The sequence below is a fragment of the Nymphaea colorata genome, chromosome 6, assembly GCF_008831285.2.
Source record: "Nymphaea colorata isolate Beijing-Zhang1983 chromosome 6, ASM883128v2, whole genome shotgun sequence".
In the NCBI taxonomy this organism is placed as follows: Eukaryota; Viridiplantae; Streptophyta; class Magnoliopsida; order Nymphaeales; family Nymphaeaceae; genus Nymphaea; species Nymphaea colorata.
The window spans coordinates 24,472,973-24,497,630 of NC_045143.1; the positions used below are offsets into that span (position 1 = coordinate 24,472,973).

At 35.5% G+C, this 24,658-nt stretch overlaps 1 protein-coding gene across 1 annotated transcript; it reads right to left on the reverse strand.

Moving 5' to 3' along the window:
* Positions 1-1,762: 1,762 nt before the first annotated feature.
* Positions 1,763-24,303, reverse strand: LOC116256260 (WD-40 repeat-containing protein MSI1). Its single transcript, XM_031632570.2, has 6 exons — positions 23,789-24,303; positions 21,496-21,822; positions 17,486-17,638; positions 5,885-6,009; positions 2,896-2,991; positions 1,763-2,191 (listed from the first exon to the last, which is right to left on the reverse strand). The coding sequence occupies exons 1-6, from the start codon at positions 24,131-24,133 to the stop codon at positions 1,963-1,965; spliced, it is 1,275 nt and encodes a 424-aa protein (XP_031488430.1). The 5' UTR covers positions 24,134-24,303; the 3' UTR covers positions 1,763-1,962.
* Between the last annotated feature and the right edge of the window lie 355 nt (positions 24,304-24,658).

Sequence of the window (24,658 nt, forward strand, 5' to 3'; positions counted from 1 at the left end):
AATAATTTACTTGTTAAATATATTTATTTGAGATTATGCACAACAAAGATGCTTTCAACTTAAAATGAATATCATAATGCGTTTAACATTTTCTATTTATTATAAAACATATTTTCTTTTAAGTTGGTTTTTAAAAAAGGTATATTTTTTCTTATCAACTTTTTTTTTCATATGTGATGTACATGCCAATATATTTTTTTTGAAACCTATCATTTTTTAAATACATAATATAGCTATTCATGAAACCAATTTGACATAAAAGTCCATTAAAAAATTTGTAGTTCTAAAGTGTCTTTTTCATATTTTTAAAAATTTCCATTTTGTTGAATTTCTTAATTGAAGTTTTCTTTATTATTTTCAATAAAATAAATATATTATTTAAAATATCCTGCTTAGTTGATGCTTTAACTATAATAGTTTGCTTGATTACACAAAAAATTTTGATTAAATATAGTATTATTTAATTAATTAATTAGTTTTACGTGATATAATTTTAAATATTTTAAGTTAAATGGTATATATGATCTCTATAAGGATATTATTATACAATAGTTGCTCCATGGAACAAATCCAGTGTCCTTCCTGTCAATGTTGTTCTGTGTTTGATGTTTGTGTCAAAATTTCATAAAACGGATATCCTTTCCTTTGTGAGGAAAAACGGCCTCTTAGAGTCCAAAATTAGGGTCCATGTTCATTACGAACGCCAAAGCAAGGGTACCACTTATAATGCACGACAAAAAAAGAATGTGGTTTTCGTCGAACTTTTAGGCAGAGAATGTGGTTTTCGTCGAACTTTTAGGCAGCTCCGACCGCTTAGGACAGAACTCACCCCCGTGTTCGAGGCTTCTCCCTATAGAAAAGCTGAATAGAACGTCTTTAATGAAAGTCAAATCCTTGATCTACGACGTTGGTTATCAAGAATATCTAAAAGGTCGCCATTTAATGTTTGAGGACCGGAAAAAAAACAAGAGGGGCAACACATTCTGGCAACGAGAAATTTCATACAATATAGTATTTTGTTAGAGATGTTGTATGGTCGGTTTTAGCTTTTTATAATTTTAAAATTTTAATAGAGATTTTTCATATCGATTTTTAATGTCTCGTATTTGGCTGTTTTAAATAAAGGTATGTTTTAAAAGAAACTCTTTAAATATAACCATTAAAAAATGTAAAGTAAAGAAGAAAACATGATTGCTTTTCAATTAAGCATGATTTGAGACTCAACACAAAATATTGAAAATTTAATATGAAATCATATATAGGTGGCTAAACTGGCAATATTTGAAAGCAATTGGGCACAGTGGAGACACAATACTTCGATAAACATATAAAGCAGGAAAATGAGAAAAAACACAACATTTAAATCTTCATCCTTTGATAACTTGCCCAAAAACAATGCCGAGCAGACAAACTAGTAATATACTGCAGAACCAAGATATGACAGACGTCAGCACTTTCAACACGTTCTAAAAGATTAACTCTCGTTGTTTAAAGAAGAGGGAGAAGCCCGGGGAAACGAAAAATTCAAAATCAAATAACTGAAGCAAGAATATAGTCATATCGGATTCAGACAAACTAAGTACATGATAAGGTATTATGTACCGCTTTCCCTGCGAGTCATAATTGTCAAATGTGACTTCATCAACGGCTTAAACATTTCCTTCCTACAATTTCCATCTTTCACGTATAGAAATAGGAAAAAGGAGAGCGCATTGCCTGGTTCTGAGATCCCGCCTTAATAAATAAAGGTCGTACACTAGCCTAAGGGAACTTTTGACCTTTTCCAATTAAGAAAGTGGGGCAGGAAATAAGAGGAATGCCCATCGACATGATGTACCATGCTCAACAAGCTTCTCAGTATGCCTAAAGCAAATTACATGTTACAATAAGGACACAAATTGAAGGTGGAAAAAAGATACAAGCAATGAGATCTCCGAAAATTCACGTCAAAAGTCAAGAGAACTACGAAGTTTTTGCGCTCTCATCAGCTGGCAAGTCATCTTCATCATGGTATATGTTCTCAGCCATCTGCCATATTTGAAGAATGTTGTCTTCCGCAACACTAGCAACTACCCAATCTTCACAAGGATTCCACGAGAAATCTGAGATCTTACTGGTATGCCCTCCATGAATAAACAGTAACTCTGGCGGTCCATCCTCTGCATCCTCTGGTGTCTGTTCTTCATCAATCCTATAGCAGGAAAAAAAAGAAAAAAAAAATCAGTTGAATTTACATAACTTTATTGGCACAATAAATAACACAAAAAGGGTGATGGTTGGCAGGATACAAAAGGCAAAAGCCAAAGAGACCAGACGCTCCAAGGAGAAGTAAAGAACAAACTATTCTCCCAAGCTCTAGACACACCAGGCAGGAGTTACACAAAATTTCTTACTGAACTTGTAATTGCAGGTGCTATTTCAAAACCGTAACCTTTAAGCAAATTAGCAATGTATTATAATCATTTAGAAACAGAATTACATAAATATCATTTCACGACATTCCCTTGGCAGCAATCAACAATGACATAGGAATGAACCTAATTGTTTCTGTCAACTTCATTGTAATTTTAAACCAATATTTTATACTCCGAAATTAAGATTTAATGCTTGTATTCTGGAAGACCAAAAACTCTTTACCTCCCCATATTTATGGATTCACATGGTGCCAATTATCACGGACATAGTTAAAGCAGGAACAACATTGCAGAGCTCATTTGCAGAAAATGAAGCATCCTATGAAATTTAAACCTAACCTTAAACCAGAGAAACAAGAGGTCAAACTCAAGAAAGAGGTAACTGGAAAATGGATCATTCTATTTTGACCTCCATATATGTAAGAAACAGATGGAACATAAAGCACAAGGTTTACTGTAAGTGGGATTGTTTAGGGATAACCTGCTGAGGTCCCAGACCATAAGTCTTCTGCCAGCACAGCATGACGCAAGTATAGTTTCATTTTTTGGACTCCATCCGATCTGGAAAACCTCATCCCTGTTTGAACAGGATAATTCATTAACAAAAAGAATAAAAACAGAAAAAAAAACCACAATGACAGACTTCAATTTGGATACTGATTTTTTAATTTCTTCCAATAACAAAAAAATGAATCACAAGGACAGAAACCTACATGACAGCTGAGATGTTGGATTACGTGCAATGGAGATGATGGTTCCCAATAATCAAGGGAAAAAAGTTAATTTGTCATCATCTTGTAATATCAAGTTATGGTTTTGAATTCGGCTACCTAAATCACCCACTTTCGATGGCATACAAGCGTGCATTGCTGAGCCATGCATCAACAGACAATGAGAGTAAAAGTGAAATTATCAGTTTGGTGCAAGCAGATGCTGCAATACTACAAACTAGTGTTGTTAGAGGCTTATGCTTCAAGGCGTGAGGCGTACACCTCAATTCGTTTTTAGCAAAAAACCGCTTGAGGCTATTGCCTCAGGCAGTTCCATACATGAGGCATGCACTTGAGCGGGTGAAGAGCACGCGTCACTGCCAGGAACATTTCTTGCTTGAGGCATATGCCTCAGGCAGGTGTTCGTCTTTTCATTCTTAAAACAAAAGAACACAATATATAAATACAAAAATACACAAAAAAAAAAAGAATATAAAGAAAATACCAAAAATATAACACAAAGAAAGTACAGAAGGCATAACCCTTAACAAAGTCATCCTTGTAGCCAAGACACTATATCTGACTGCCCATTATCATCATCAGTAATGCCCTTCAAATTCATCTTGTGTTCCAGAAGTTTGGTAAGCAATTCTTTAAAAGTAGGCAAAACTGGCAAACATAATAAGGATGTAGTGACAACGTGATGTTCTGAACCCAAGCCACTCAGTATTTGCAACACCTTGCCTTTACCCAAGACCTCACTTGCTTGATCCACAACATTCTTCACCTTGCTCAAATAGTCCATTATAGATGTTAATCCCTTCAAAAGTTCAAACATCTACTTAAGATACAGAATCCTTGCTTCCAATATTTCAGAATAGGTTTGAACCGTTGTATTCCATAACTCTGCAGTTGAGCAATCAGCCAGAATCGTTATCGACACCTCTAAAAACAAGGTAAAGTCGATGCACAAACCAAAGCCTAGTACCATTTCATCAGTCTACTAAGGAGTCCAAATGATTTGGCAAAAGCAGCAGATTTATTATCCTTTTCTTTCTTCACAATAAACTGTGTGAGGCTAGGACTCGATCCACCCAAATGCCCAGAAAGATTCTGACCCCTAATGACACAATTTGTCTTTTCCAAATCAAAAAATCAGAATTCTTCAAATACAAGTTGGCTAGGGAAATTTGAGGAAAGACCCCGAGTGGAAAGATAGAAAAATCCATGATATTGAACTGAAGAAGAAAGAGAGGTTGGTATGCAGGAACAAGTGTTGTTAGTATGCAATGGTAATGGAGTCTATTAGTGGCTGATAACCAGTCCTTCTTGTACCGAAGGATTGGTTCCTTTTCTTTTCAGTCACCCATCTTGACAAGATTAGTTTAAATTTTAAGTATAGACATGCTGCCAGATCTCCAATCAGATAATGCAAAACTGATTCATGAAGAAAATCTGATCGGGATTGGAGAAATTAACAAAAGCAATGAGAAATAAAGAGAAACAAAAGAAGACAAAATATCACATCAGATTTCAAATAAATAGAAGGAGACAGATTTAATCTCTTTGTGTTGAAGCTAGTTATGGGACTGCAGTACATGAGAAATCTCAAGTAAATCTTCTGCTGTGTCCTAGATTTCAGACAAACTTGAGGAGGATAGCAAACCTTTTGGCAGAATACCATATGGTCTAACAATTTAGCTTTTTGGTCTTAAGGTTTGGATTGAGAACGAAACAATTTATAGTTTGAAAGCTAGCATCTAATTTTAAAGGAAAGGCAGACAGTTTAGGGGTTGAAAGCCCACGACAAAGAGAAAGAGAGAAATAATTAGGGTTTTGGAAACCGAAGACAGATAAATCTAAAAAATAGGGGCAGACAACTTGGAGTTTTTGAATCTTAATGGGAAAAAAGAAATGTATCTGCCACAAGTAATCCAATGCAAATCAGGGAAACAAGAAACAGGATAAAAGAAAAACACTGGATATAATAAAGATTGTAGAAGAAAAGAGGGATTTTCTTGACTTGGGAATCAAATGCAGGTCACTTTGTGCAGATGACCTCACAAAAGGAATTACAAGCTCCCAATGAATAATGAGAAAGGAGAACAAGAGACGCAGAACAGCCACAGTTCTCAATGCAAGAGGTGTGGCCTAATTTCATTTAATTAATATATGTTACACAGATATAATATGGGACAATAATGTCCTCAAATCATATAAACAGAATTACAACCATATCCATATAAAGAATGCAATCTAACATATATCACGCTCGGGTGTGGGTCAGAAAATCTAGACCCAGCAAATCTTAGCACTATCTTCCTAAAATTTGAATCTCTCTCTTCTCCACCTCCCCTTCTTCTTATGAGCTGTAATGATTTATGAGTTTTTAACTTTTTGTTGGAATTCTTCTCATGAAGTCCCTCTCTCTCTCTCTCTCTCTCTCAAGTCATCAATGGCTAACATTGACAGGCCAATTTCCATCGACAGAGGGGTATTTCAGGGATACAAAGCTCTTTGTGCTTGGGGTAGGAATCTTAACGGTGAAAAATAAATTGTTCAATTTCAGGGCAAGTTACCACAGAAAAACTCAATAACAGGGAAAGACGGTTGGTCCATGCCCATGATGCAATGGTAGAATATTTAACTGCTGTACTAGAATACAAAATACAACAACTTGAGGACAAGACATATTCTCTTCTTTTCTTTAGTATTACGCCAAAGGCAAGCAAGTTGCTAAAGTTTTTCCTATTTACTTACTTGTGGCAAGCAAAAGTGTGCAACGCAGTACTGATCTTCCGAAGGTCAAAAAGCTTAACAGTTCTATCAGTTGATCCAGTTGCAACCACCCACTCATTGAATGGATTAAAAGCAAGGCAGTTCACCTGCAAAATATCAGAAGGTATCAAAAAGATTTGAGAATGAAGCACAATTTCATGACTTGACTTGTGATAGTGTAGTCATGCAGGATTATCAGCACAAACAAATAAAGACACACTCAAATAAATAGATATAAGGAAACACCAAACATGCAAAAAAGAGAAATAATGTTACATCTGTTTAAAAATTTTGACTTTGTCAGAGCAAAGCATTATATCATACTTCTCCACCAATGAAACAAAAAAGGCAAGACATCTGGCATTGATGCATCTAGACATTTTTCAGAAAATCATGACAACAGCCTTTTCACAGTCTGTCTGCCATCTGCTTCTACTAATGTATATCTCATAGACCATGGTCCATGACACAGCAAAGGATAGTTAGAGGTTTTAAACAACTTGTAGGATTTCGTGCAGCTCTTGTTGTGTACAACTGCAAAACTAATCCATAGAAAAGCATTGAATAGATTTTAAAACTAGTAAATCAATATTCTCAGCCTTGTGTTAGCAACGGTATATGTTACCACAAAGTTTTTTAGCACAAGGAATTTCTCAAGTGACAAACAAAAAATAACTATTTTTCTGTTCCATAAAGGAACAGAATTAACAAAGTGATGAGCCAGGAAATAATTTAACCACAAAATGCACTTGGAAAGGTTTTTCTGTAGCTTCCAAAGAAAATTAGACAATATCGTCTCTAGCTTAACCCAGCACCTTGTTCTAACTTCTAACTTCTAAGTAACAAGGACACTCCAAAATAGAAGCAAGCCCATGTCGAGGTGACTCGGTGAGGGTGCAGGTGTGGCATAGGAAAGAATCAATATGAAGCTATTTTCATCCCAACACTAATTGGATGCTGCAAAACTTCCAGAGGTCTAAAATTATCTTCCATTTAGCTTTAGAAAAAAATAATATTGGTACAAAGGGTTCAATTTCCCTCTATCTCTGTATCTCCTCTTTCCCACTTGGGTGACGCTACCCTTTTCTCATTCCATTGGTTACCAATGACCAGCAAGGAGGCAACACAGCCTGCTCCAGTTTCCACCATCGCAAGCACATCTCCTCTCTTTGATGAGAATCCTCCATTGTGGCATCCAGTGTCTCCTCTCTTAGGCTGTTGTTTCCACCAATGTTATAAAAGGCGTAGCGTATCGCGTATCGGCCGGGCTGACCTATACGCTGTATCGTAACGTATCGTAAACGTAGCGTAGCGTATCATAAAATTAATTTTTTAATTTTAAAAAATATTTAAAAATCAGAAAAAATAGAGAAAAATTATTAAAAATCTGAAAAAATAAACAAAAAATCAGAAATCAAGAAAAATATATTCAAATATAAAAAAGATCATCATACATAAGGAACATTCATGTGTGTCAACAACGCATTCAAAAATTAGAAATTAGATATTCAAAATAACATAATAAGCATCCATCACAATTTTAAACTTGAAAATTTTATAGAATCTTAAGACTTAGAGTCTTAGGACTTTGAGTTTTAGGACTTATATTACATCACAATTTTATAAGTTCAAAACATATAGTTATCAACTTATCATCTTTCATGATTTAACGATAATATTTTCCAAATCGATGAATCCTTGGTTATTTTTGATGAAAATGTGCAAAATCTCTCCCTCCTACGTCTCTTGGAGTCTTTAAATACAAGAAGAGAGAGAGGGAGGAGTGTTTAAACTTTAAAAAATAAAAAATTTTGTGTTTTAACCCGTATCGTATGATACGGGGGTGTATCACCCGTATCGTACGATACGGCCCCCGTATCGCACGTATCGTGCGATACGTGTACGATACAGACGCGTATCGTCTTTAAACAGCGTATCGTATAGGTTTTCTTGACCTATACGATACAGATAACATTGGTTTCCACTATCACCAACAATCACATCTCTCTCTCTCTCTCTCGGGTGCCATCTTCCAAATAGCATCAGGTGTCTCTCCTTCTCTTTCATGGGCCTCACAACATTGCTCTCCTCTCTTTCAAGTTGCGTTCTCCATCATCTACATCTCGATCCCCATATTTCTCTCTCTCGTCTCTCTTAGGTAGAATCAAGATCTATTAATATTCTTAGCAATGTCATAAAAGGTGTACCTTAACGTGTATAGGCCGAGCCGACCTGTATACTGTATCGTAACGTATCATCATGTATTGTAAACATATCATAAAATTATTTGTTAATTCATAAAAAATAGGCAAAAGCAGAAAAATTCAGAAAATTCAGAAAAAATCATGAAAAGTGTTCTATATAAAAAAAAACTCATCACATATGTAATGAATATTCATGACTTATCGTTCATAAGCCATAACATGTTAACAACACAGTAAGAAAATAAAACAAATATCTTCAACAAATAAATGCAAACCTATGATAAACTTTAGAAAACAATAGAAATGTATGTAAAACTTGAAATTGAGAGATTGTATATCTTTTTAGGAAAAGAAACACAAAAGGCCCTCTTTTCCAAAACAATGGGTTTCCTATGACCAAATCTCACTTGAAACTAGTATTTCTCCCTCAAATCAATGATTTGTTTGACAAATTCTCTTTCTAAAGCCAACAAAAACTCTCCTTCTTGGACCTCTTAAAAGTGCTTCAAATGGAGAGCTTCTTTTCAAAATTGCACCCTATCGTAAGATCTTGGCTGCATCGGTCTTATCGTACCATAAAATATGGCTGATACACCTACAATGCACATGAAAAATGTGTATCATAGGCGTATGTATCATACAATATGTCTCTATATCATACAATACAGATAACACGGGTTCCTAGCTTCATAGCTTATATACTGTTTCCTAAGTTTTATAATCCGTAAATATTAATGTGTTACATAACTCTAGGTTTTTATTCAGTTTTTTTTCCTGTTCACCTGCTCTCAAATCTGTTTGCTTGGTAATGCTCATGCATAACTTGTTTCATCTATATATAACCAGACTTGTCTAAGTTTATTATACAATTTGTTTTATGTATACAAGTCTACAACCAGCCTGCTACACAAGTATACGTTTGTCATATAATCTGTTGTATATATAAGTTAAAATCTATTACATATATAAATTACTGATCCTTATCACTGTTCTTATTAATATTGATTGATTGTTTAGTAACTAATATTAACCATATTTCAACAAAATTTAAATTACATAAGTCTGTTCTAGGCTTTTAGCAGATTGTATATATAAATAGTAAAAGTTTATATTTGTTTTGTCATTTAGGCTTTCACCTAAGCTATATCATAGTAAATGCTAATTATTATCATGTTATCAAATATCAAATATGATTAATTGAGTTTGATTGCTACTTATTATTGTTACAAGTATGATTAATGACAAATCATGTTCACAACACTTTTGCAAATGATGTTTAACCCAATCATTTTTCTTCAACCTTGTGCAGTGTCTAAAAACTCGCTGAGTCAATGTAAATCAGGCCCAAACTTGTCAAGACAAATGCTTCAAGAGAAACACTCTTGAAGCTTCCAATAACTTCAATAAATAGCACACACAAAGAACCTCAATCTTGAGGAGAAGAAGAATGTATTAATCTTGACAAAAGTATACAAAAAGAGGCTAAAAAGCCATATAATAATAAGGGTCCCAAGTGCCCTATTTATACAAGAAATAAAGAAGAAAGGAGGGAGAGGAAATGGCTGTTGGAGCTCCCAACGGCTAGAAATCTAGCCGTTGGGAACTCCCAACAGCTATTTCCTTTGTAAAATAAAAAAAGGAAAAAAATTCAGAAAAATGCACGAAAAATAAAGAAAAAATAAAGAAAAATCAATACAAGAAGTCCTATGTATACACACATATATTTATATATACAAATCATACATCAAACTGCTAGGAGTTTAAGATATATGATAATAGATATCAAAACATGTATGTATACTTACATTATAAATTCTAACACCCCCCCTCAAACTTACGGTGTAATCACCGAAAGTTTGCCAAGAAGAAACTGAAATCTTGCGGAAGCAAGTGGTTTGGTGAAGAAATCTCCAAGTTGATATTCAAAAGGGACAAAAGATAGATCAATTGTTCTGCTAAGATATTCCTCTCACATAGTGACAATCCATTTCAATATGTTTTGTCATTTCATGAAAAGTATGATTGCTAGCAATGTAGATGGCACTTTTATTATCGCAGTAGAGCTTGGTGGCTTCATTGAGGTCAATTCCAATGTCCTTCAATAAGCTTTTCAACCATACAATCTCCATCGTGGTGGTAGCCATGGCACGATACTCAGCTTCGGTTGAAGATAGAGAGACTTTATGTTGTTTTCTGCATCTCCAAGAAATGAGAGAGTCACCTACAAAAACCAATGGTGGAATGCCTATTATTAAGATCTCCACCCCAATCAACGTCAGTATAGGCAATCATATTCAAGTTTGATGAGGAGGATAGAAAAAGTCCCTTAGTGATAGTGTTTGACATATCGAACAATCCTCAATGCAGCCCCCATGTGTACAGAAGTGGGTCTTTGTTGAAACTGACTTATGACATGTACATCATGTGATATGTCAGGCCTTGTGATGGATAAATATGTGAGAGCGCCCACCAATTGACGAAAGGGGGTGGGATTTTCTAAAATTTCTCCATCATCAATCTTCATCTTTACTCCTAAAGCTTCAGGAGTGTCCACTATCTTGTCATCAATGATTCCTGATCTGCTTATAATGTTATTGGCAAACTTCATTTGTGAGAAAAAGTATCCTCTCCTACTATAAGCAACTTCAATACCAAGGAAATATGTTAGTTTACCCAAATCAGTCATTTCAAATTCATTCTTAAGGAAAGCCTTTACCTGCATAATTCCGTTAGCATCGTTACCTGTAATAATCATATCATCTACATATAAAAGCAACACAATTGTACCTATAGCAGTATTTTTAACAAACATAGCAGTGTCAGAAAAACATGATTTAAAACCTTGAAAAAAAAACATTGCTAAACAAATCAAATCAAGCTTTTGGAGCTTGTTTCAAACCATACAGTGTCTTTCTAAGATAAAGAACTTTGCCTTTAGGTAAATCAAGTCCAGGGGGTGAGTCCATGTAAACCTCCTCATTTAAGTAACCATTCAAAAAAGCATTTTTGACATCCAATTGATATATGGTCCATTGCTTGATGGCGGCAACGGCCATTAGGGTTCTGACGGATGTCATTCTAGCAACAGGAGCAAAGGTTTCCTCGTAGTCTATGTCATATTCTTGAGCATATCCTTTAGCAACAAGTCTAGCTTTATACCTTTCAAGTGACCCATCACTTCTAGTCTTGACTTTATATACCCACCTACACCCTATTGTCTTTTTTCCGATGGGAAGAGAAACAATGCCCCAAGTTTTATTGTCTTCAAGGGCTTTAAGTTCATTGTTCATGGCTTCAGTCCAATGTGGGTTAGTTTTGGCTTCGAAATAGGATGAAGGTTCATCAAAGGAGTGAATAGCTAATAAACATGCCCTATGTTTTGAGGAAAAAGACTCATAGGAGACAAATTTTTGAGGTGGATGAATATCTCTTTGAGATCTCCTAAGAGTAAGTTGAGGATCTTGGGTGTTTTGTTGAGACCTTCTCCTATAGACTATAACTTCTCTTGGAGTCCTAGCAAAAGAAGTGCTATCAACCTCATTTAAAGCATTATCATACGAAGAATGCAAAACATCATCATCATCATTATCTTCATCATCATTTATCCATAAGAAAGAATAATCATCTTCATGCTTGGATTTATTTTCATTAAAGTCATTTTCTTCTTCTAAAAATATCACATTTCTTGAAACATACACCTTATCTTTTTCAATATCATAGCATCTATATCCTTTTTGAGTTTCAGAATAGCCAATAAAGACACATTGAATAGCCTTAGATGAAAGTTTGTCATTTTTGTCATTTAGAATGTAACATTTGCAACCAAAGACTTTAAATCTTTTATAAGTTGGCTCCAAATTAAAAAGTTTTTGAAAGGGGTAAATGTTTTCTAAAACTTTAGAGGACATTCTATTAATCAAATAGATTGATGTTAGAATTGCTTCAGCCCAAAAAATTTTTGGAACATTTTTTGATATGAGAAGAGCTCTTGTTGTTTCAAGAATATGTCTATGTTTTCTTTCGGCAACTCCATTTTGTTGGGGGGTTTTGGGACAAGATTTTTGGTGTATAATTCCCTTTTCCTTTAGGAATTCTTCAAATTCATTGGAAATGAATTCTCCCCCGGAATCACTTCTAAAAATTTTAGGTTTGCAACAAATTGTGTTTTGATCATGTTGTAAAAGTTTTTGAAATTCATAAATACGTCCGATTTGCGTTTAAGAAAGTAAACCCAAGCATATCGAGAGTAATCATCCACAAAAATGACATAATAAAGCAAACCACCTTTAGACATAATAGGAGCGGGTCCCCATACATCCGAATGCACTAATTCAAAGGGTGCTTTTGCAACAAAATTTCTATTTCAAAAAGGTAAAGCCTTAATTTTGGCTTTAATACAATCATCACAAGAGATCATTTCTTTACATTTATCTTCCAAAAAAGGGATACAAGACATTTTTCCTACACTTGAATGCCCAAGTCTTTGATGCCAAATTTGAATCACTTTTCTTGACTACATTGCAAGTAGGTTTGGAAAGATCCAAATAATCCACATAGTAGAGATCATTTTTCCTAGAACCTTCCCCAATCGTCCTCTTGGAAAGATGGTCCTGTATCAAAAATTTATTTTGTGAGAAGATAATATCACATCCATGATTGGTTATTTGAGAAACCGACAAGAGATTTAAGTTAAGTTTGGGAATAAATCTAACTTTTGGTATTTTGAAAATTTTTGAATTAAAATTTTGATCAATATTCCCAACATATTTGATTTCAAGAGGAGTTCCATCGGCGGTTTTAACAAAAGGGCACGATTCTTCCTTAGTGCATTCGGTAAGTAGTGAACTACAAGGGGTCATATGAAATGAAGCTTCGGAATCAAGTATCCAAGAATACTTACTTGATGGTGTAGATGCCACCGTTGCTCCAAAAGTTGGAGAAGCCCCTCCACCTTTGAAAAGTGGTTGAAGAGCATCAATAAGCTTTGGTTGGAGAGCACTTACAAGCTTGTCTATGTCAAATCGATTGCTTTCTTCATACATTGTCTCAGCCATACTTGTCTTTCTATCAAATTTCCTCAATTTAGGACATCTAGGTTTAGTATGTCCTTCTTCTTGACAATGAAAACATATAATCTTCTTGTTGCCTTTATCCTCATAATTTCGATTAAAGTGAGGAGGCCTATAAGTTCTCATATGAGCGCCAGGTCTTGAGGTAGCAAGAACACTTTCACTCTTTTCTTTAGAAAAATTGAGTCTATTTTCTTTCATTTGAAGCTCCGCTATAGCTTCATTCATAGATGGTACTTTATGCCTATGGAGCAAGGAAGTTTTGACTCCATCATATTCCGATCTAAGACCAAGAATGAATTTATAAAATTTTTCTCTTTGGATTTGTTTTTCCCTTACTCCAATGTCTCTTGGATCATACCATTCGGTTTCAAATAGGGCAAGTTCATCCCATAATTGTTCCATTTCTCCAACATACTCCTTAAGAAACTTATCTCCTTGTTGGAGACTTGCAATCTTCATTTGAAGATTACACATGTAAGCTACATCTTTCATAGTGTGGGTTTTCTTGAGGAATTCCCAAGCTTCATGAGCAAAATTATGCTTTGCTATTTGGCCCATAGTAGTAGTATCGACACAAGCAATAATCCATGTGATAATCTTATGATGTCCTATCTTCCACTCTTCCCATTTTCTTTCATATTCATTCATGACCTTATCTTTTTCTACTTCATCTAGTTCTTGGGCTTTTCCATCTATGGTTTTGGTTAGGACTAATTGTGGTTCACTTTTAGAACCATCAACAAGTCCCCATAAACCTTTACTTCTAAAGAAATGTTTCATAGTTTTTGCCCAAGAAACATAATTTGATGAAGTAAGTTTAGGGAGAGGAGTAGAAGTTCTATCATCCATAATGTGTACCTTGTAAGATGAAGTTGATGTAGCCACAAAAGTAGTGTCAAAACAACTCTCAACGTTGGTGAAAAATCCACGAAATCAGCCACCACAAAACAGCAAGAGGGTAGCTCCAAAAATATGAAGAGCTTGCTGCCACGAGGGAAGATATTACTAGGAAAACAGTCACAACTTTGGCAGCCACGGAAGCTTGATAAGATGTGCTCAATCCCGTCACGTAGATCACTTTAAATCTTCAGGAAGTAATTTCCAAGAGCCAGCAAAAGGAGAAAAAACAGCACCTCCTTGAGTCAAATCGCAGCTAGCAATATATCGAACACTTGGAGTGCTTCACAGCTCCAAAGAAAGAACACGTGCTGAAAACTTCAAACCTTGAAGGACAGCAAGACGAAGAGCTAAAACGTGGCTCTGATACCATGTAAATCAGGCCCAAACTTGTCAAGACAAATGCTTCAAGAGAAACACTCTTGAAGCTTCCAATAACTTCAATAAATAGCACACACAAAGAACCTCAATCTTGAGGAGAAGAAGAATGTATTAATCTTGACAAAAGTATACAAAAAAAAGGCTAAAAAGCCATATAATAATAAGGGTCCCAAGTGCCCTATTTAGACAAGAAATAAAGAAGAAAGGAGGGAGAGGAAAGACTGTTGGAGCTCCCAACGGCTAGAAATCTAGCCGTTGGGAACTCCCAACAGCTATTTCCTTTGTAAAATAAGAAAAGGAAAAAAATTCAGAAAAATGCACGAAAAATAAAGAAAAAATAAAGAAAAATAAATACAAGAAGTCCTATGTATACACACATATATTTATATATACAAATCATACATCAAACTGCTAGGAGTTTAAGATATATGATAGTAGATATCAAAACATGTATGTATACTTACATTATAAATTCTAACAGTCAACTCGTTGACTCTGCTTGACTCGAACATCTAACGAGTCAACCCAGTAAGGGGACTCGCTTTTTGTCAAAACTCAACATGACTTGGCCGTGACTTGGCCATGACTCGGTCTGACTCTGCTTGACTCGGCCATAACTCAACCTAACTGGGCCATGACTCGGCTGAAACTCGGTTTGACTCGCAATAATTTGTTTGACTCGGTGTAGTCCAGTGACAAATTTTGTATTTTGTAATTAACAAGGTCATTTGTTTATTAATTACTTAATTTTTGACATGAATCTTCTAACTTATTGAAATACAAGAATTTTGAGTTACTGTTTATTTATTAAAGTTACATATAATAAATGAAAAGGTAAAACTAATTAGGTTTAACTTCTTGTAGGGTGTATTTATTTCAAGTTTTAGGGCATTGGACTCTCTACTTTTGGATTTAGTTTTATATAATATTAACATATATGTCAAATTTGTTAATCATTAAATAGTTGTACATGTTGAATGTGTTAATTTTAGTGTTTGATTTTTATTGCCTTGTTTTTCATTCATATTTTGATTCATGCCACACAATTTTCATTCAAAACTGCAATTGTAGATCTTGTTATCAATTTCTTGAGGGAGAGTGTTGAATTAGAAGACTTCAAGCTTGAGGGAGAGTGTTGAATTAGAAGACTTCAAGTTTCTAGACGGTCATTCGCAATATTTAATAGTAAGGAGTTCTCTTTAAACATTTTTCTGTTTTGGGTTGATATTATGTGTAGTCTCTAGTCTCTACCACTGCCCTAATTTCTTTATTACTAAGATTAGGGTTAGTTAATTAGATTATTTTTCTCTCCTTAAGACAGCCAGCTGTAACAAACAGGACGCTGGTGCTCTAGTGCGATACAGGTGCGGCTCCGACATGCAACCCAACCGTACCCTCTCTTATGCATGTTCAAAATATTTTTTATTCTATTTTTTTCTTCTCTTTTTCCTTTTTTTTCTTTATGTACAGTAATAAAAGTAAAAAAAAAAGGACAGATTAAACTAAGAAACAAGCTTAAAATTATATATGTATATTATGAATATTGAATACATACATTTATATATATAAAATAAATATATTATACATATACCCTCACCACAGCCCCGTACCCAAATGTTTTGGGATGTGCCACGCTGGCACCCGCACCTTGCACTCATGTGACAGCTAACAACAGAAACAACAAAAAGTAAGTAGATTTATAACAAATAAAAATTAGAAAATGAAAAAAAAAACAGTATAATATTAAAAAAATTGAAAAAAGGAAAAAATGGAAAAAAGTGTTTTTTCCCTTTTTTCATTTTAACGTCTTTTAAAAAAAAACAGTGTTTTTGAAAAAGTTTAAATGGCTAACTTTTTTACCGTATTTTTTTGCTTGTTTTTTTTTAAAAAAACCTCATTTTTTCTGACTATAAAGAGCACGTTTTCACCAAGACCAAGATCCTCATAGCCTAATCCAGTTGTTGTATATATAGATAATATGCCAAAAAACATGCTTTTGTTAGTAGGTCAGAGAGGCTCCTTGTACCTAGATAAAAAAAAATTCATGCATAGTAACACTACGAAAAACTTGCCCAAATCTGTCATTTAGCACAGGCAAGCAGATAAGTGTACCACTCGATCTAAAACACCTAATTGAGATTGATTACCTACCTGCCCAAAGCATTCTGATTCTCCTTTATTAGAATAACAAAGAGGAGAACTTTAGAGAATATTCACATGTTCTGAAGTCATTTTCAGCAAGAGACTCACAACCAATGACATATAAATTTGTGAAAAGATTTTCCTCTAGCCCACACTAAAATTTCCAGAAAACACAAGTTGCCATCCCTACATAAATTTGCAAGCTCCACTGTTGCATTTCCAACTGAGAATACATCTCTGTATAGGTATATGATATGAAAAAAATTTAAAGTCATCCTAGTCTACTTACGGGAAATCCAATATAAAGCTTTGGCCTTTAAACTACTGAGGAATTACACTTGAAATATAGTTTATAACTTTATATGACTCAATTTCATAGTTCTAATGAAGGTATCAGATCCAAACCAACTAGAACAGTACTATGTCAGCACATAAGATAAGAAAAAAGTCATCCAATTCCAAAGTGATACTTCAGCAACAATTGAGCTACTGTTACATATCCAATCAAACTTTATCATTCTTGCATGTATTAAACTTCATATGTTAGCATATGGATTAAAAATGAAAAATAACATCACCCAAGCCCCATACAGAACATAAGGCAACTCCTTTGCAATCTTACCCACCACACAAGGCACACACACCCCCCCCCCCCCCCCCAACAAAAAAAAAGAAAGTACTAGAATGAATAATAGAAAAACCCTTGAATGAGCACATCCTACTTAGGGAGTAAAAATGCAGCTTCATCAGTTCAAACAAAGGCCAAAATGATAACATCTAAACCATGTCTAGGTGTGCATGCATAAATATTAAATAAGTGAAATGTACCACGAGTCATTGACAATATAAAAAATGGAATTGCCAATGAATGTGATCTTTATACTTACCTCACCTTGATGAGCAATGACAGACTGGATTGGCTTGTTGGCTGATGATGAACGCATATCCCAGATAAGTAGCTGGCGGTCATCACCAACAGAACCAAACAGATACTCATGTCTCAAGTGCCATGCAACATCTTCAACGACACCTTCATGGACCTATTAGTTTAGGTAGTTAAGATCTTCATTACCACACTTATCTTTGGAACTTGAAGCAATATAAAGAAGATTAAAGCATCAACCATTCAAAAAACTATCTTATCTGCTTAAGTATATGGCTCCTCTTACAAACAACATCTAATGGAATAGAGGGTAACATGAATAAACTGTCACGACCCTGAATCACTCTTCATCACATGTTCTGCAGATACTACATTACCTTGGAATTCCATCATCTACAAGCAAAATCCCTAAACCTATAGGACAGCCACTGGAATGCAGTACATGGAAGAAATTTTCTTAAAGTTAATTATCTTGTGTTGGAATTATGTGTATAAAGCATGTTTATTGTGAATAGTTTCCTAAGTGACGATCAACAAATTAAAATCACCAAATAGACAGTAAAAATCTACTGGCGTGATAGAAAGCTTGTCAAGTTTTAAACCACATGAATTTCCTCACTTCAAACGAAGAATGTCTGCAATGTGGAACATCCATTCAAGCATGGGTGAAGTTCCCCATGCACAACTTCTCCTTGAATGGACTTCTTGTAAGAAAAAGAAGATGAAGAAAGAAAGCCAGACAAGACAGACTATTTTACCTTGGAAAATTTTTCCAAGACTCAGGCAACCCATATAAACTCTCCAAGCGATTCAAGCATGCCCTTGTGGCAGGCATGTCTATGCTGATTTCTAACGCCAATAAAGAACATGGCTTATTTGACAATTAAAGAGAAATTTAGACCAATTTATTTTTACCAATGCAATAACTAGCAAGAGATATTGCATGTGCTAAGCCAGAATCAAGCACTGCAAATCATCCAGTACCATTCCAAGCAATGGTCTACATATGGCCAAGTCTCGTTGACATGGCTGTCACTGCTCTGCTCAGCCTCCTATCAGGTCAACCCAATAGGGGGAATCGTTTACGTTTAGAACTCAGCATGACTTGGCCAAGACTAGACTGACTCAATCAAGTCACAAGTCATGAAAGACTTGAGGGAGTGTTCTTCACTTTTTCTTGGACAAAACTTGCCATGTTTTCATGTGCGCCTCTACGAATTCAGGATGAGTCATGAGTGATTTACAATGCAGGGAGTTTGGTTTACCAGCACCGTTGTAAAAAGGAACAAAGGCAAATTTTTATGGTAAGTTGGCATACATATATACTACAAATACCATTGAGATTCCCTACTTTTATTGTCTTCATTATGATGAGGGTCCTTCCATCAAGGGAACACTGTTTTTGCATTCGTCAACCAGTTTCCAGCAACTATGATTCCAGTGACTGCACCAGAGAAAATACTGGCTCCAACGACTACACCATTAGAGAGAAGTTTTTTTCTTTTAGTTTATTTACCAATTTCACCACTCCCATTTTTCCTTTTCCCCTTTTCTGGCCCTATTTCTAGTCACTCTCTCTGTCTCATTTTCATCCCCACTCTCCTCCTTTTTCTTTTTAGGTGTCCCCATCTTTTTTTTTTCTCATCCTTTCTCTCTCTCACTCAGACCCCCATCATCCCAAAGTCATGTTTTGGTGTGGCATCTCTCTCTCTCTCTCTCTCTGTCTCTGCAATCCCTGCACATGGACAGCAGGGGCACCATGCCTCCATGTTCTAATGTTTTTATTTAGTACTGCAGCTTTTACTCTTTTTTTTTCACAATGAAAGCAATGAAATAAACTTGTCAGGTGAAGAATAAATACTTGCAAACACCAATAGATGACTGTGTCATGGAAGGAGGAGCTTAGATGGAGATGAGGTATAAACTTATTTGACTATTGAATATTTATATTATATTTCTTTTATTATGACATTTTTTTTAACTGAATGTCATTTGTATTGAACGAAAGATTTCTCAGGATTATTAGAGATAGAGGTTGAAAACATTGAGGAAGCCAACGTTGTTGATGATGAAGGTAGTGATGAATGTGGAAATGAAAATGTAAAAAAATTGTACTCATTACTTCCATTCTAATTCAGTCATCACCTCCATTACCAGCTCAGGAAATGAAGTCCACAAGCAGTCATTGGAGGCTACTACTCAAGTTTGAAGACATTTTTATTGATTCTTGAATGCTGATTTCAATTTTGAGATACTGCACTTTGCAACAATGGTTGTTTGAAATTTGATGTTTTCATATCAATTGGTGATAGACATTGTATTTTTGTAACCAATGTAGTGAATTGGTTACTAACTAGTAAGTATTAACTACTTAATTACTTAATTCCTGATGTGCAATGTTAATCTTCTATATATTGGAATATAAAAATTTAAAACTACTATTCACTTATTAAATTTGCATATTGGAAATGAAAAATTAAAGTTAATTAGGTTCAACCTCAGATATATAATTATTTCAATGTTTAGAGCATTGGACTTTTAGTTTCGGAATTTCAGTTTTAGATAACATATCTATACATGTTGACTTCGTTAATTATAAATGCTGAATGTCTTGATCTTAGTACTCGTTTTTTTGTTGTTGTTCATTAATATATTGATACTTAATGTTCAGTTAAGTTGAAGTATGACATTATAGAGTAGAAACAGTAGTTTGATGCCTTAATTGTATGGTTTCTAGTTATTACCTGAGTTAATATAATTTAGTTTATGACTATACTTGACATTATTTTGACTTATTTCTGAATCATATAAGTAATCAGGTCATCCTACAACCTTTTTATTTATAATGACAAGTTATATAAATTTTTCTAGAAAAAAATAGTTAACAAAACCAAGCCCGAGTCACTAAGTTGACCCACCAAGTCAAGAGTTGAGAATGGATGAGCTGTGTCCCAAGTGACTAGGCCTTAAAACATTAGTTCTAAGTAAGCTAACCATTACCAACACTGTCATTCTTGCTCCCAAATCTTTGAAAACACTATGATGTTCAATTGAGGTTTAACTAAAGTGAGAGAAGACTCAGAATTGATAACATTGCCAACATCATGACAATTTGCATTTCACATAAGTGTGGAACTAACTTTACCAGATTTCAGTTTGTACAAAAGCTTACTCATAAACATGAGAATATTCTGAAAAGAGTGTTATAAAAACAGTCTTTAACAGGAAAAACTTGTAATACTTTCAAAACGTTCTTGTAATAATATTGGGATATTCTCCCCTTTTATTTTAAATTACTTCTAGAGTATGTTTCCTTTTTATGTATTTTAAACTATTTTTTATCGTTATCAGAATGTTTGTAAGTAGTAGGAAAATGTTATATAATTCTCAAACTATTTGAATTACTAAGATTTTTCCAAGAGAAAGAAATCTGGCAAAAGTACTCAAAGTGATGCTTGTACGTATGGTATAAACTCATAAAGCGAAAACTTCATGAGTAGGCCCTCTAACCAGCACTCTAACCAAAAAAAGGAAAAAGGACAAGCTTCCAGCTGGTCTTGTTTTCAAAGGATATACATCCCAGGTAGCAAATTCTTCAACACCCTTTAACTTGGAGGTCTAACCGAATGTACATGCAAAGTCTTTATGAGTAGACATGGAAAAGAAATACCTTGTCGTGATTTTTCCAGATATTTCTTCAAATTCTTTTCACTAAGTGTTTCAAGAAAAAGTAATTATCATTTCATGCATGTACCTCCTGAGAAATGAATGGTTAGAACAAATAATAAAGTTGTTCATACACATGCATCCATATGGTCCAAACATGATCAAATAGATCTGAAGGTAAAACAATTTGACTTGAGCCAGACGGACTCAGATTATGAGGATTGCAAGAAGACCGTACATCAACAGAAGTGCATAGAAAGACGTCAGATCTATGACGTGTCGTTGAGCCAGTATGGAAGAATAGAACAGTTTCTCTAACAATAGTATCTTGACCTTCAAAAACCATACCTTGAAGATCTGTTGAGCTTCAAGCGCTTTATTTTTTGGAGTTGCATTAATATCCCACAAACATATCTGGGCATCATCAGAACCACTAAGCAGATTACCCTGCTTAAAAGTACTCCAGGATAGACCATAGCCCTCAGTATTGTGACCTCTTAACCTAAGATCTGGATTACAGGCACCATCCAGTGGAGGCTTAGAGGGGTGTTTGCTATAATCGAACACATAAACCTCCGCACTAACGGTCTTTGTTGCAATAATGAAAGGATTTTGAGGCATGTAACGAGCCCGATTAACCTCTCCATCATGGTTGATTTGCTGAATTATTTGGACCTGTGAAGAAGAAGATTGAAGGAAATCAGGTGACCACCATGAAAGCACATACAAATTATAAGAATATGACTTTATTTCTTTCTAAAAAAGGAAAGCATTTAAATATCGACTGAATGAGAACAAAACAAAATATAACTGTTCAATAAGGCTTGATGCGCTTCCAGGAAATTATACATAGCCTATTAGGGTAAAACAAAGAGAAAATCAGCAGAAGATAACACATGCAAGTTTTTTCATGAAGAAGTCAAGGACATAAAAAATTTATGCTTCGCAGAATAAGCCATAATCTCTAACTCCATAGCAACACAATATACTGCCAATGCTGCCACAGCCTCAACCATGCAGAGACTTGCACAAAAAGCAGTATGTATATATAAAGAAAAAGAAGAGAGGATGATTGAAATAAATTAACTACTTTAACCATTATAGTTGCATACAAGGTTATCCACAATGGAATTCTGAATTCTTGAAAAGTGAAAATCAAATTCTTCCAAGTATTAGGATTTGAGACTCAATCTAACCAAAAATTCTACACAAAGGGAATGACAAATCAAAAACTCCAAGCACTAGAGTTACAACTTTGCACTACATTATATTTGAAAAAGACAACTACATCATATTTAAAAAAGACAGTGGCAATTAATACATGATACCATGTAACTTAAATACTTTTAGAAGAAGAAATCAGTAAAGTCAATTTTCAGCCCAAAAAGAAAAGCACAATGAGTTTTCCAAAGCTCAAATAGAACCAAAATTCGATGTTAGCTCTTACTCACTGAATTTGACTAACAAGGCCCCCCATCTATGTCTTAAGGACTTCTCAAATATGTTGCTCACCTTCGTCAACTTGACTGTGGGTGAAAGTGCAGCATAGATGTGGCATGGGACATGGGTGAAGCTGTTTTTGATGTTATACACTAATTCAATTACATATACATCATGTACACATGTAAAGGTAAGCTTATCTTAGACACATGCACACACATGTGGTATACGTGATTTAGGATGCCATAAGTCCCAAGAGTAAATAGCAAATAACACATCAACGAACAAAACCCTTGACAACAGCCAACAAGATCACAATGCCAGCTCCACCCCACAAGCAAAGATCTCCTATGAATGAAAGAACTGGAGCTTCATTTGTATGACTGAAGACCAGACTATCTGTCACTAGACGTCAGCACAAGGAATATTAGGAGAATATCACTATTATCTAGGATGTTAGGCATTTCCAAGGGTCAGTGAACCAGTAATCCAGGTTTCATTGAGATCATGTAACCAAAACTATCAGTACGAAGTGAACACCCATGGGCTGACCTTAATAGACCGAAAGGGAGAAAAAGAGAGAGAGGAACCTGTCAGTCACAAAAAGAATCGCCTTATATACCAACTGTTAAACCTAAATCCTAAAGATACAAGTAAAATAGATATCAAGTCGATCTCCAAAACATGATAACCTAAAGGACTAAAAGGCAGCAAAAACCAAGAAATGCTGCAGGAATCGGAAGGATGCATCAACCATTTCAGACACCCTTACTGACAAATAGCAATACAACTCAATAACACAATTTAGAAGCCACTGACACTTTTAGAAAAGAAAAAATAGCACCAATGATCCCCAGGCCCACAAAACCAGACCGCTCCTTCCCATCGTCATCACCCTTTACCCTAAACCTAGGTCACCAAAACCAACCCTACCAAAAGATCAATGAACCAAAATTAATAAAACCAGAACAATACAAAGCAAAACCCACCAATGTCCCCAAAGAAACCCAACAAAATCAACAAAAAGGAAGACCTGATTTCATGCTTCAGAACGGGAAAGCTTTCCGAAAGCCAAATCAAAAAGCCCCAAGAGGGTGCATTAATCAGAAAAAGAAAAGGGAAATCAAACAAAAGCGTCCCAGAACAGCACCAACAAACAAAAATAAAAGAAACCACCAACTACACGTCAGAGGTTCATCACCTTCCCGTTGGCGCAACCGAAGCCGCCGACCTCGCCGCGCTCGTCGTCGTACTGTCGAGCGTCGCTCTCCGCATCCTCGAGAGGGAGCTGGACCTGGGCGAGCATAAGATAGTTAGGCTCGTTGTCAGAGGTGTGGGTTCCGAGAATCATCTTCTGCACGGAATGATCCTTTCCCGGTGGCTCCTCTCTGTCGGGGAGCCACTGGACGGTAAGGGAAGGCCACTCGAGGGCATGGGTGATCACGAGGTCGTAGAGAAAAGGCGTGTTCTTTTTCCAGATCTTGTACTCCTCGTTGATCAGCCGCTCCTCTATCTCCCCGCGGAACCCCTCGTCGTCCTTCGCCATGGCCTCCTTCCCCTTCCCCTCTCCTCTGGTCTTGGCGGGAAAGAGAACCCAGCAACGGCTAAAGTCTGGATGCGAATATAGAAGATGATGATTAAGGGCTATGGGGGGGTGGGAGAATTCGGGAAAGGCTTCTACCTCATTTCCATGGAAAAAATTACTGCAGTTAAGGCGTTCCTGAACAGAGGAGATTCAACGCGCATTGAACTCGATTTTCGACAAGTACCCTCCCGTGTTCCGTACCAAGTTTGTGGTGAGGGTCGCATGGGACCCGTCATGCCCACGCCTTTTTTTTTCTCAAGAGAGGGTGCGGCCTTTCTCCTTGTACCGACCTCTCGAGGATTGAGGATTCGTAGAACTCGCTTAGGATGTTTTGTGGTCAAGACCATGACCCCATTGAGACGGAGCGATCATAGGATTGAACATCAAAAAGCAGAGCCAAGGCAGCGCCGGTTGGGACTCAGGTTACCCCTCAAATAAAATTTTATACGTAAACTTTACAAAATTTTATTTATTTTATATAAAAAT

Bases quoted from the DNA above. Each gene is read 5' to 3' on its own strand.
- LOC116256260 (XM_031632570.2), bottom strand. From the start codon at position 24,133: ATGGCGAAGGACGACGAGGGGTTCCGCGGGGAGATAGAGGAGCGGCTG. The intron at 17,639-21,495 runs GTATGGTTTTTG...CTAAACTAATAG, and splicing joins AAGCTCAACAGATCTTCAAG to GTCCATGAAGGTGTCGTTGA. The intron at 2,192-2,895 runs GTTATCCCTAAA...TTCCTGCTATAG, and splicing joins ATGGTCTGGGACCTCAGCAG to GATTGATGAAGAACAGACAC.